This window comes from Fundulus heteroclitus, chromosome 17, assembly GCF_011125445.2.
Source record: "Fundulus heteroclitus isolate FHET01 chromosome 17, MU-UCD_Fhet_4.1, whole genome shotgun sequence".
In the NCBI taxonomy this organism is placed as follows: Eukaryota; Metazoa; Chordata; class Actinopteri; order Cyprinodontiformes; family Fundulidae; genus Fundulus; species Fundulus heteroclitus.
The window spans coordinates 11407120-11421495 of record NC_046377.1 but is presented as its reverse complement, the minus strand read 5'-3'; the positions used below and the strand labels follow the sequence as shown (position 1 = coordinate 11421495).

The 14376-nt window shown below is 41.2% G+C and overlaps 1 protein-coding gene across 2 annotated transcripts in view; it reads right to left on the bottom strand.

Annotated features, from left to right (window-relative positions):
- Positions 1-2000: 2000 nt before the first annotated feature.
- Positions 2001-14376, bottom strand: part of LOC105915880 (lysine-specific demethylase RSBN1L) — a 44221-nt gene continuing 31845 nt past the window's right edge. For both annotated transcript variants that reach the window (XM_036148955.1, XM_012850137.3), the window contains 3 exons: positions 7253-7423; positions 6996-7104; positions 2001-3703 (listed from right to left, as the gene is read on the bottom strand). In XM_036148955.1, the coding sequence (XP_036004848.1) occupies positions 2102-3703; positions 6996-7104; positions 7253-7423 (1882 nt within the window). In that variant the 3' untranslated portion in view covers positions 2001-2101. The remainder of the gene's footprint in view (positions 3704-6995; positions 7105-7252; positions 7424-14376) is intronic.

The window sequence follows — 14376 nt, the reverse complement described above, 5'->3', positions numbered from 1 at the left end:
TCTGGGAATAAAAAGTATTTATTAAGAGCTGCTGCCGGTCATATTTGGGTACTCCTGACTAGGCATGGGCCAGTGTGACATCCTTACTCAAACCTTAAAATAGAAGCACCATGGTTTATCGGTATTTACCCAAAACTTTCAAACGAAAAATGTATCAAAACAGCACACCGCTTTCTTTAAAATAAAATAAAAAAAAAAATCAACAATGATCCCTGCAGCTGCTAAAACAAAACTGATTATTACAGTTATAGTAAAACAATTTATTTCTGCAAATGTAACATATACTATTGTAATTTCGATACGTAGGCAGAAACAAAAATAAATAATGAATAAAAGCTAGTTAATTAGCTTATTTGTCCATCTAGTAACCGTGGGCAAAGTGTAAGGGCTTCCTTCCAGCTGGCCGACTGGCAGTGTGCAGCAACAGGGGAGGGAGGGGCAGCACATATATCATCTCTGCCACTCTCTCTGTCATTTTATTAAAAAGGACTTAAACACGGCGGCACTTTTTACATTTCAAATGCTTTGAAATCACAGCTCTTTAAATCCATGGTATCCTCCGCTATCGGCATCCGGCCCATGCCTAGCTTTGTGTATTGCTCTCTGAATTTGCTTTTCTTCATAGTTAAACGGTTCATGGAGCAGCATGTCTGCAAACAATCAAAACAATCCACCTCACCAAGTGAAAAAGCTAAAAAACATTAAAACGAGGGTGATTTTTTTTTTTTAAGATGGAGGCGTTTTCCTGAGACAGTCGTGGCTGTTGTTGATTTAACTCGTACAACCAGAATTCACCTAAACAGCCAAAAGACGAGAAAAAAACAAAACAAAAAAAAAAAGACGACACTAGAGCTCTGCCACTGAAGTCAACAGGTACAGGACGACATCGGTACTTCAGACGTTCTAACTTACAATTCACTCGGAGTCTTCCTGGTGAGCAACAACGTTCCTCATCGCCAGTGAAACACTTAAAAAGTTTAGGATCCAGAACTTTTGTTTTACTTCAGCGGATCATTACAGAGCGTTATTGCTCTAAATACAATGTGGCGCAAAGATCTGTGTCACCTTGTGCTGATTCAACATCGTGGAGGAAATGATGCGCGGTGGCACATCCAGACACAACTGAACTAAATAAACCAGAGTAGTGGAGGAATTAGCTGCAAGTTTCATTTAAAAAAAAAATAATAATCTAAAAATCTCTTTGAAATAAATACGTTTTCTTCCTATATCTGACGCCGTGCCATCTCCAGAAGGATTGCACAGAACCGGACAACGACCAGCGACCTGGTTCCAACCATGATTTTGCACCATTTGGAGCTAAAAAAAAAACAAAACAGGCGCGTCCTTCACTTTCTAAAAGTCAAAGCTGCCTGCAAGTGAAATGAAATGTAGAGGAGTTTTTTATACTTCGAGCCTCAGTAAAAATCTGAGCCAGTTTAGTGCGGGGGTCTGGGATCATACGATGCCTTCAATAAAGGGATCCACACCAAGCTGAGCTTTCCCACATTTTTCCTACGTTGCAACAACAGATCTCCATGGATCTCCCTGGGATTTTATAGACCGCAGGCTGTGACGGACCAATCGTGAAGGAACTGGAGGAAAATGTAAGTTTTTTTTTTTTCCCCCCACTAATAACACACGATAGGTGTGGCAGGTGCATCAGCTGTTTTCAGTTTTGGCCAATCAAAACGAGATGCAGAGGTTTGCACATCAACCCTGAACGCATCATAGCCAGAGCAACAGTTATTGCCAGAGCAGAGTTATTAAACTCTGATTAATAACCAATAGCAGCGACAGTTTTCAGATTTTAAAGCCTTGTAGCGTTTTTCTATGCATTGCTTCATGTTGGTCCGTCCTATAAAATCTCAATACAATACATGGAGGTTTATGGTTGCAGAGGGACAAAATGAGAAGACGTTCAGGGTATAAACACCTGTGAAAGGCACAGTATTTTAGTCCCACTCTGCTTAATTACAACACTTTACTCCCTCCGCTCTGCCTTTTTTTTTTTTTTTTTTTACAATTTTACAGCAACACAACCAAAACAAAACCCTGTACATATACAGTTAATTAAATTTAGCGTCCGTATGTACAAATACTACTATAAAATCTGCTTCGGCTCGTCGTCATGCCTCGGGGGAGGGGGGATGATTGAAGGGGAGGGCTGAGGCAGGGGAGGCGGAGGGGGCAGGAAAGGGGGAGGCGGCGGAGGCGGCGTGGCGGATGGAGGAGGAGGCGGATGAGGGGAGGGGAAGGACTGAGTCAGATGGAGCTGAGGCTGCGCCGGGGCCGAGGTTTGGTACTGGGGTTGCAGCGGGTGGGGGAGGAAGGACTGATGGGGGAGGAAGGGGTGAGAGGAGAAGCCGGGGTGCTGAGGGGGGAAGAAGGTTTTGGCAAACTGGTGATGGTAAGAGAAGTGAGGCGAGTACGACTGGGAGCTGGTGAGGGGAGCGTTTGGCTGGGGGGAGGATGACGAGGAGGAGGGGGGGAGGAGGGGAGGCTGGAAGTAGGGCTGAGACTGCGCGGTGACGCTGGGCTGGTGGGGGGGGTGGAGGTGGCTCAGGTGAACCGAATGCGGCGGCCCCGCCTGACCGAGGAAGGAGTTCAGAGTGTGCTGCTCGTGGGAGTGGGGCAGGAGAGGGGGAAAAGGCGGAGGCAGCATCTGAGGGAGGTGCTGGGCTGGATACTGCTGCATGTACATCCCTCGCGGCGGGGCGTCCGGATGCTTCGTCCTCGTCTCCGACTCGGAGACCGTTTGTGTCCGCGCCGCCGGGTGAGTCCGCCGCTCGGCCTGGACGGTGCGAGTCTGAGCGTCGGCGGCGGCTCTCCCCGGCGGGGGCCTCGCCTCCGACGGCGCCTGCGTCCGGGCGTCAGGCCTCAGGTGGGCCGGGTCCCTGGGACGCGCCGACGGGGAGGAGGGAGGAAGAGGTCTGGTCAGAGAGGAAGAGGAGGCTGGAGCGGCGGACGAAGAGGTAGCAGACACAGAGCGCGACGAGGCGAAGGCCGCTCCTGCTGACGGCGAGGGCGACGCACGGGCGGAAGACTTGGAGTGAGGAGGAGAACAGGAGGGTCTGTGAGGCGAGGGGGGGACATTTTTAACGGAAGACACTGTCCTGCTGTCTGAGTGAAGGAGGTGAAGGAGGTGGGGAGGTCTGGCTGAGGCTTTGGGGTCTTTCTGAGGAGAAGGAAGAGGCGACGGGGATTTACTCTCACGGGGAGGAGACGTCGGAGCCTCTGCCTTCACCTTCGCAGGAGGAGAGTCCCACTTGGATTTTCTTTCTTCTTTCCTCCCCGTCGCCTCCTCTTCGTCTCCTCTGACATCTGAGAGACCATCAGAGTTCACAGAGAGAGACGGCGAAGGACGATCGTCGCGTTCCTCCTTCACGTCAGCGAGCAACGTCCTTTTTTCTCCCACGTCCACCTCCTCACTCTCCTCCTTTATCCTTCCCTTCACTTCGTTCTCCCTCGTCTCTCTGCCCAGCGTCACTTCTTCCTCTTCCTCCTCCTCCTCTTCTTCTTTTTGGTGATACTGCTGCAGGCGGACGTGCCACGCCAGGCTGCAGACGGCGGACACCGTCTTGAACTGGTGGACCACGTTGCGGGGGATGAAGTAGACGTCGTCGTGGCACAGGCGGATGCGGGCGTAGCGGATGCCCTCGCGCCGCAGCTGGTTCAGCTTGGCGTCGTCCACCCACTGCACACACTGCCGAGAGATGACGACACAGGGTGTGAAGAGCCGTGACGAGACTGTATGGAGACCAGTTCAATGTTTAAATGCAGTACAAAATAACGTAGTATGACATGTTGCCTGTATTTAAATTTGAGCTTTAAAACCTTTCATAAATTGAAAAGGAAAGGAATTTTAATTAAATTTTAATATTTGTTTATGCTCCTTCAAACTTTAAGAGACGCCAGGAATTAAATGCAGAGGAAAAGGATTTGGTCCCTAACAGATTTCCCCAGCTTTTTGCTTCATCTTTCTGTAAATCGGCTTCCGTCTTTCCTCCATTTACCTTAAATATTGCATTTTTGACTATATATGCCGTATTATCAATACTTGTGCAATATTGTTTTTTTTTTGCTTTCTGACAAGTAGGGATGCACAATATAACAGCATTAACATCGGTATCGGCCCATGTTAGTAATTTTTTTAACATATAGGTTTAAAAAAAATGGGCCGATAATGACGGCAGATGTTTATTTCCATCTGGATGCCTTTTGTGCCTCTGTTTCAAGAGAGGTAGGGGGGTTGGTCATGCAGTTTTTTGACTGTCGTGTGACAGGGGTGCATCCCAGCCAGGATTGTGCTGTTTTTAAATAAAGCAGAGATGCAGCGTCAGCAGTGTGGTCGTTTTTCCCCCGGTGTCAAAAAAACCCAAAAACATACGAACAACAGTGAGTAAGTCTAGACCAGGGGTGTCAAACTAATTTTGGTTGAGGAGTTGCATACAGCTTAATCTGGTCTCAAGAGGGCCACACGAGTAAACTCATTGCAAGATTAAATAGAACTAATAAATGTGGACTTGTTGTTGATTTTTATATAAAATTAATTTCACTTTTACACAATATATTATGAATAACCTCAGCGTTTTTAAGAAAAGTATGTGCAATTTCAACAATACTTTTACTCAGTTAAACATTTACTTGTGCATTATGCATAAGAACCGATCACAGTGATTGTACAATGTTGAAAAACGTTTATTCACATTTTTTGAAACTTAACAACACTGTCCTGCATGACAAAATACATCAAACAGGTACAAATTAAAAAATGATTTAAAATCAATTTTCCACATCTGAAGCTCAGTGCTACCATCTGCTGATTAAAACACAGCGCCCCTCGTTAACAATATAGGAACTGCATATTTTCAATTAAACGAAGTACATGTTTTTTTTTCAATAATTGTTCTATCATTCTCTTCCTTTTATCTCCTCTTTCTTTCACCTTTTGTTTTTTTTTCTTCTTGTTCTTCCTTTCCTCTCCTACTTTCCCATTGTAGTGTCCATATCATTTGAGATATTCCCCACATGAATCATAATAAAACTATTCACATTCATAAATCAAGCGGAGCACTATACTGCTTCACTTGTGAAAGTCAAATCTGATGAGCTCTTTCTGGCATTAAGACAACAATTATTATTGCCACATTGCCAGACGGGACACTGGGAAAAAGAAAGAAAAAAAAAAAAAAAAAAAAAAAAAAAAAAAAAAAAAATTAATGATAATGCATTTAGCCACAGGGCCGGACCAAATTGTTCGGCGAGCGGATCCGGCACGCGGGCCGTATGTTTGACACCCCTGGTCTAGACTATAGACTGTAATCCACATAAAAAAACTCACTTGGCATAGCTGTCAGTTGGTACGAAATTGTTAAAAAAATTGACCATCACAGAAACCTAAATGTGTGTGTATGTAGATATACACACACACACACACACACACACACACACACACACACACACACAGCAGGAAATATTGGACATAATATTAATATTGGATATTGATATCGGCCCTAATTTTTAAATCGGTGCATACCTACTGATAAGTTTGTTCTCTTTTGCCTTAAAACCTAACTTTAAATTAACTTGTTATTCACATGTGTAACTTTGTGTTTCTGCCACTGTCACGACTGAATTTTTCCATTAGGGGACAATAAAATGTATTTCTTATCTTAAAATATAGTGCGTAAATAAAAAATAAAAAAAAGGTTTGAAATGAGGATTTCCTCTATTAAGGATCTATGTTCGGATTTTCTGGACTAATTTGGATCCTTTTTTTGCAGCATTGTTCAAATTCAGACACATTGGAGCATTTTTAAGCACGGGTGGCTTTGATTGAAACCCTTAACTTTGTTTTCATTTCTAAGCCAATCAGAAGTGGACTTTCTGGCGTGCTTTGGATCACTGTCTCACTGCACAACCCGAGTCTGCTTGAGCTTAAGGTCACAAACTGACGGCCGAACATTTTTCCTTCACGGCGTTCTGTTAGAGAGCAGAATTTATGGCTCCATCATTACTGAAAGGTCGTCCAGGTCCTGGAGCAGCAAAGCAAGTCTCCACCGACCACCACAGTGCCTTACTGTCGTTATGATGTGAGACTTTGCATCTTACGTTCTCAAATTTCTGGAGCTCGGGTCATGATGTGTTGCTTTTTGACATCTTTTAGCCTACTTCCTGTTGTGATATAGGTTTTAGTTGGGTGGTTACTAGTCTATGGATCAAGCGGTAATCAGGCGTCACAGCAAATAAAACGTGGTTGATCAAAGTTAATTCTTGATTTAACAAGAGAAAATATAATTACACACACAGCCAGGCTGGTTTGGATAGCTTATTTCCCCAAAACAGTGAAATTTTCATTAAAAAAGGCTGTTAATTATTTTCAAATGAGTTTGATAATTTCAAGCATTTAAGTGTGACAAAAAAAAACTGATTAAATTCTACCAGGCCAAGTTTGGCTTTATAAAAACCTGCATTTCAGAAAAAATTGTGAAAGAAATTATTTTAATTTTGTTTGTGAAGATTTGTTGCTTTTCCTGCTCCTTTTCATTATTGCAATATTTATGAAGCCCTTAGACTTTTAAAAGCCCGTTTGTTGTGTTGCTGTTCACTGCATGGGGTCAAATTGTTCACATCCATTGCTACGAGTATGGCGAGCATTAGGAGAAATAAAAAAACAACAACACATCTCATCTCAGAAGCAACAAAAGCAAAGTAACTTTGTTGGTGTCTAGTTGGGGTTGACCTTAAATGTTCATCTCAATCAGTCTTTATTAGCACTGACCAACATTTAACGTCCCCTCAAAGTGGCGAGGAGAGCATTTTCTCCAGCAGATGGCAGCATTGATCACCTAGTTGCCTGATTCTTGTCACATCAACACTGCAGGAGGTAAACTCTGCGTCTAACTGGGGGGGGATTTTACTGGGATACATGTGTTGCGCATTTGCGTGTGTGTGTGTGTGTGTGTGTGTGTGTGTGTGTGTGTGTAATTGAGCACCTGAGACAGCGGAGGCTCGTACAGGTCCAACTGCAGCCTCTGAACGACGTAAGGGAAATCCCCAGCGTGGAAACACACCACATCTTTGGTTACACGAGGAGGCTCCGAGCTGAAAATAAAGGCAGCGAGGGTGGGAGGAGGAGAACGGAGCGATTACACGCCATCCGTCACGCACTGGGTTGTGTAAACAATGAGTGCGTGTCACCTGGAGACAGACAGACAGACAGGCAGACAAAGCAAAGAGGATGCATTTCTACCTTTCTACGGCGCAGACAGCTTTCAGCACCCCCACAGCTGCAGTGGTCTGACGCTCGAAGCCCTGTCCGATGTGGTCGGCGTGGGCTCGGGTCCGGTCCTCGAAGAGCACCTCTCTGGGCTCGCTGGTCCGGGGCATCGACTGGAGCAGGTTCTTTACCTCGTTAGTGGAGCTAAGAGAAAAGCACACGGTTTTAGGTCCGCTTTCCTTCGGTGGAAGGGAAGGTAGACATGACTAAAGGTGAGTGGGAGGATCTTTGCTGTCTGCTATTCTAAAACAAAAACAAGAGAGACACCAGTCAGGTGTTTTGGTGATCTAACGTCTACACAGAGGAAATACAGAGGAGCGTGACGTTAGGAGGCAGTTCAACGTGAGCTCAATCACCAGCATGAAATGTTTAAGGTTATAAATAGGAAAGTATTATTAATTTGTCTTGATTCATGCCTTGAGGGTCCGTAATGTAAACAACAAAAAGACAGACATCACCACATTTTGCTGTTTTGGTTCACTCAGTAAATGCAGACACATCTAAGTTAATTAGAATATCGTTGAAAAGTTCATTCATTTCACTAACTCGCTTCAAAAAGTGAAACTCATATGTTATACGCAATAGTTTATTTCTGCCATTTATAAATATGGCTTCCAACAAAAAAAATATTGAGTTTAGCCGTAAGTCGAAATTATCAAAAATTGACATAAATAAACACTTGAAATGTATAAATGTGTGTGTAAAGACTCTGTTATTATTATTTTGCTATGTGTTAACTCAAGGTAGATATTTGAATTTGTTGATATGCACCTTTAAATTATTTGCCATAATATCAACAACCGACAGAGTTACTGCTGGTTATTTTGATTCTGTCCATAATAAGACTTAATAATGGTTAATCAATATTTAGCAGTAAACTGGTGGCAAAAATCAGCCAAACTCTATTAAATGTTGGCTGGTATATTTTTAAAAATCAACAGTAAATTAATTTAATGGAAAAAAAACATTTTGGAAAAGCACAAAAAAAATGAAAGGCTTATGTATCTACTAGTGGATCAAAATGAATAAAATCACACAAAATTATATTATGGTGCTTTTTTTACTCGCCGCGCTTCACAGCGCAGTCTAAAAGAAACCTTTTAATCGTAGGTATTAAATTTCCCCTCAGCTTTTCTACCTTACCATGCATGTTCCAGTCTTAATATAGAGCAAAAACAGGGAACCAGGAAGATACTCTTGCGACGCCTGTGTCACAGAATCTGCTCTACGCTGCTGCCCGCGTCCTCACTAATACTAAGAAAGTAGAGCACATAACCCCAGTTCTAAAGTCCTTCCACTGGCTCCCTGTATCTCAGAGAATAGACTTTAAAATACTTCTGTTAGTCTATAAATCCCTGAATGGATTAGCACCTAAATACATCACAGACTTGTTATCAGTGTATCAACCCTCCAGACCACTCAGGTCTTCTGGCTCCAGCCTACTCTGCATAACCAGAACCAGAACCAATCACAGAGAAGCAGCATTTAGTTCCTATGCTCCACTTATCTGGAACAAACTTCCAGAAAACTGTAAAGATGTGGAAAACCTTAGTTCCTTTAAATCAAGATTAAAAACACATTTGTTTAAAATTGCCTTCAACTGTCCTAGTTAACTGAATCACCACTTTTTTGTTCTATTTTCTATGTATATTTCATTCCTACTTGCTTTTATTCTGTTTTATTTTGCTATATTTTAATCATGTAAAGCACTTTGCATTGTCTTTGTACTGAATTGTGCTATATAAATAAATTTGCCTTGCCTTGCCTTACTTCCAAACGTTCATCTAACGAATTAGGCGAAGAGGGAGAAAATCCAGAGCGTGTTCGGTGTGTTTACGCTGGATTTTCACGGCCTCGACGCCGAGGAGCAAAAAAAAAAAGCATCAAAACGAGTCGTAACCGCCGAACAATAGAAGTACTGCAGTCAGCTCACTGCTGGATCATTGACTCACACCAGAGCTGCATTCAGGTTCAAACGGGCGGCTGAACACAGACGCACGACATCCGCGAGAATCCTTCAAGAGCACAACACGCCGCGCACGCACCAAAACCTGCTAGACTATCTGTGCTGGGCTCATTCATTCAGAGATAAGAAGAAAGAGGCATGAGCTGGGGGAGGAAGCGGGGGAATATTGCAGAGTGGAGGGGCAGACGAAGTTGAACACACACAGCTCTGCGTGTGTGTGTGTGCGATGACTGCAGGCTGACAGTAATAAATGTAAAACCAGAAAAGCTGATAAGTGAAACAGCAGGGAGAGAGAATGTAGAGGGGGAGAAAAAAAAACATCTCAAGTATAACATTTAAAGTAGATCCTAAAATATCCTCTACATGTGAGGTCTTGTTGCTTTGCTTTCCATGCATGGGAGTGTGCGCCCTGTCAGGACAGATTTCTGTATATTTATGACCAGATAAAGGTGGGGATCAGGGGAAGAGAGGAGTACTGCGAGCGCTGTAGAAGGTATGGAGACGATGAGGAGAAAAAGGGACGGAGGGGGTGGGGGGTGTCACGAGATAAGGAGGGATAAAATATGGTAAAAACGAGCAAAAAAACAGGGAGGTGGAGAGATTCTTATTGTCTCTGAGCACAACTGCAGGAAAAACCTTCATGCGTCGCCTCATCTTTGGAGCAATTTTAGTGGTCAAGTATATTTTTTTAAAACATCCAGCTTGTGTTTTTGTCAAACATTACAATTATGAAACTGTGCGTGCGTCCTGATTGTGTTTTATATAACAAAAGATAAAAAAAAAAACATGAGCATAAACAGCGTTCATAACCAGATGACTGTTTGCATTCTGCAGCGGACTGAAGAGCCCTCATTATCACGGCCACCTGCTGATTTCAGCTTTGGTTTGGCCTAAAAACAAGGTTTCTAACTTCTACATTCGTATAACTACAAAAGATAGAAGTCAAATCGTGCTTTTTTCCCCCTCCTATATAAGACGATAAAACAGTCACCAGTTTTCATTGATACTGTGGTTCAATTTTTTAAATCTTGAATAGCATTACAGTGTTAGAAAAAAAAGATCCCGCACTATTAAATGAAATAAAAATGTAATTTATGGCGATCAAACTTTTAGCTAAACGTATGCCGCCTGGTTTGTCAGGCAGCTTGTCTGTTGTGTTGGAAACATTATAGCTGATGTTCTGCTATTATCTGAGATAATCATGCACGGGCCTTTTCGTATGAAGCACGTTGAAAACGACTATTTTGTCCAAATTGAGCACAGCGGATTACTAAAGACATCATTTCCCACAAACCTTCACATAAACAACCATAAACATGTAAACTGACCTCTTAAAGTACCGTAGCTAATTCAAACAGCCAACAGTGACCACAACATACTGCCAATGTATCATTACGGCATATTGCAAATAACTGTACGGCTGCAATAAATGTTAGCACATTATTTATACACTCGGCATTCAGGCTCTATGCAGTTTTTATTTTTTGTAAAGTGCTTTAAAATGAGATGCCGTAAATTGGAGCTATATAAATCGCATGTTTTCCTAATCCTGTGCAGTCATTGGCGTCCCCATTGGTATTTAGTCCCGTGCTACTTCAATTTTGTTACTTTAAACAAACCTTTCAAGTACTCAAGAGTAATAAATTACTTTATTGTAGTTCAAGTATCTTCAGGAATTATGGAGATACTCATAAAATGTTTAAATCTAACTGAATGCAATTGCATATCCTTATCTCCAAACTTACGATTACACCATTTACTTAAGAAGTGGATTCTTAGAAAGTCGCCCTCGGACGGATTACGATCCAATTTAAGGCAAAAACACTAAGCTATCTCCTGTTGACTTGGGTCTTACCACATCTCCTTACAGAAAATTATTTTAAATCATCTGCTGTCAAAGCAAATACCAAACACACCCCGCCTACAAAAATCCATTTTGTGCCTGTGTTTAGGCGCGTTTTAGCACGTTTTTCCCTGTAACGCATTTACCTTGGCCGTCTTTTGTGAACTTTTCCCCAGTAGAACGGGGCCAATATGTCAGCGTTAACTCTCCGCTCTGCAGCCATGTTGACAAAGGTCTTAATCAGCAGCTGAGAGTAGGAGAGAAGCTCCCATTGTGGAATTAAACGGGATTTGCAGTAAATAAAACTATCAGTGATTTCATAACTTAAATGGAATCACAACAAAGTCCATAGAAAGCATTGCTTTACCACTGCTGAGATGAGAGATGAAGAGAGACACCTTGGGCTGGGATTCAAACCTGGTGTTCTGGCCATAAACCATTCACAGCGTTTACGCTCGCAATTATAATCCTCCCAAAATAAGAGAAAGTTTATATCATTCACTGATTTTAAGCAAATGAGGTTTGAGAGATGAGGAGCATAAGCAATCAGTCGCTGCCGCAGCACCTCGTGTCGAACAATCTGTTAATAATCCCCGGAGGTTCGGATGTTTTTCATTTGTGCCCCAGAACAAGAAAAACTCTAAAATATATATTTTTTTTAAAAACTTAAAATTATTACCCCCATGGAAAGCTGTTAAACTTTGATTATTTAAAATCCTTTACAGTTCAAGTTAACCAATAACAAGACTTTAGACTGTTTTAAACTTAAAATGTTGAATAAATGTAACCGATTCTAACTCCTTTGCAATCTTCCTGCAAAACACTCCAAGCAAAAGCTGCTGGTGAGGAAAACAGCAGCTTTTTTTAAATGGTGAAGTTCTACCCCAGAAATGTACTTTTATCCTGGGAAATGCAGTTGAAATGTATGGGGGAGGTCCTAGAAAACCACCCTAGTTCATGAAAATAAAACTATCCTTTAGGTTTATTTCTTAGGAATTAATAACATCTTTAAAAAAATGCATCCTTAAATCTGAATGACAGGGTCTCATTCTCAACACCAGAATTTGTACTTAAAAACAGATGTTATACAAAAAAGACGTTGAGTAATATAATAAAGAATATTAGTATGAGCAATGACACCAGCAGTAGGTATAGTAGGAACGATAACTTTAATAATAACAGTCATTTTAAAACTGATGTAGATTAAAACATTGACGCTGCAGGAAAACAGAGTAATGCTACTGATCCTCTGATTGCTGCAATATTCTCAGCATGTTAGCACATTTTTTTTGTGTGTTTTCAACATATTTTAAACTAGGGCTGAACAATTAATCGTATTTTCAATATAATCGTGATTTAAAAAAACACAATTTTCAAATCGCAGAGGTCTGCAATTTTTGGCTATGTAAAAATTAGGTAATTAGACACGTCCATTAGGTGTCAGTAAAATGTTTAAAGTGGGTTTGCCTCCACATGGAAAGGAAGACAGTTGCAGCAGTGAGATAATCTAATTTTATTACTTGTTTTAGAGTTTATATAATCATACAAAGCATTAAGTTCTGGTCAATCAGTTTAATACATAGACTTACTTGTTGGTTGGACTTTGCACTTTATCTTCAACAAGGATTGATGTCCAATTAAATTAAAAGCTGTTCTCTTGAATAATATTCTGATCAATAGAAACATTAAAAGTTCATATTTAAAATAGTCCTTGTTTACAAACATCTTTATTTAGAGGCCATTTTTGTTGCTTGTGGTTAATGCAGAGAAAAGTCAAAATTGCAATTTTGGTTGAAATATATCGTAGGCAGAACGCAATCATTTCTGCTCCGAGGTTAGATATTGTGGGTCTTTTAGCAACTAATCCACATGGCGAGGAAACAAATTTATTTGTTGTTTGTATATATTTTAAAACACATGATAAATTAAACTGGAAAAAAAAAATCGCATTAAATCGCAATATTAAGAAAAAAAAATCGCAATTAGATTATTTTCCAAAATCGTTCAGCCCTAATTTTAACAATGCGTTGATAATCATAATATAGACACTGAAAAACACTGTGGCTAACATTACCATACAATAACTGCACATCTCTGCAGGGGCCCTCCTTCATTAAAGCTGAGGGATCGGGGTTTATTTTCTTTTAATTATGTGATCACAATAATCAACTCAGAACATCAAGCTTAGTCTCAACACTGTCAAAATGCTCCAAGTCTCGACCTTCTCACCAAAACCAGCAACAGAACAGCATGAGAGCCCGTGAAGCGACGCAAAAGAAGGGGATATTGGAAAGCAATGTGGTGCAGAGAAAGATAAGAACGTGATCGCGTTTGTAGCCGGCTCCCAGCCGCAGTGTCTGTAGACGTTTATGAAGGAAGCGACCGCCAATGTAGTTTTTTTCTACGTCTCTCTACCTGTAAGCAGGAGCAGACATAAACCACAGTGCCTGCACAGCGATTACATTTTCAATATATGAGCTGTTTTTTTGTTCCTTAAGCGTATGCTATCCAGGGTCCTGAAAACACCTGCATAATAACGCCACTATAAATCAACTTAAAGGCGGTAAGAGGGGGTCAAGAGGATGAAGCCAAAGAAAGATGGGAAGGGAAACGGAGAGATAGCGCTGGTGTTTACAAGTTGCAGGAGGACAAGGACAGAAAGGAGAAAGAGAAGGGAAGAGTGGAGGAAATGAAAGGAATAGAGTGGATGCCAGTTCTTAGTAGGGTTTCAATGATAATTCAGACCGTTTTGGTGGCAGGAGACTAGTTATGCATTGATATTAACGCATTATTGGTTAATATCAATGCTATTTTTTTATAACGGTGTTTTTTTAAATAACGGTGCTATAATCCGTGCATTAAGCCTGTGCAATAATCCTGTATAAACTGTATAATAACATATGTGCAATAACATATTTATACATAGGAGTGTACAGAATTGTATATTGTATATAGCTGTATAACTGTATCTAACTGATTCTACTTACCTACTTTGACACCTTCTTCTGACTTTTGACTATTGAGCCGATGGGACAAGTGAATTTCTCCACTGTGAGATCAATAAAGCTTATCTTATCTTATCTCTTATTGTGTAAGAAGGCAACATTAGTCTAATTTATGACCCTACAGAGATGCAAAACATCTAAATTTTATCTTTTATTATCGGACTACATTTCTAAACTGACATTATTTTAAACAATAAATGCAACCGTAAAGAAGGATTAGGTAAAATAAATTGTGCTCAACAGGATTGAGTGCAGCGTGCATTGTCCCCTGTTTGGCTACCAG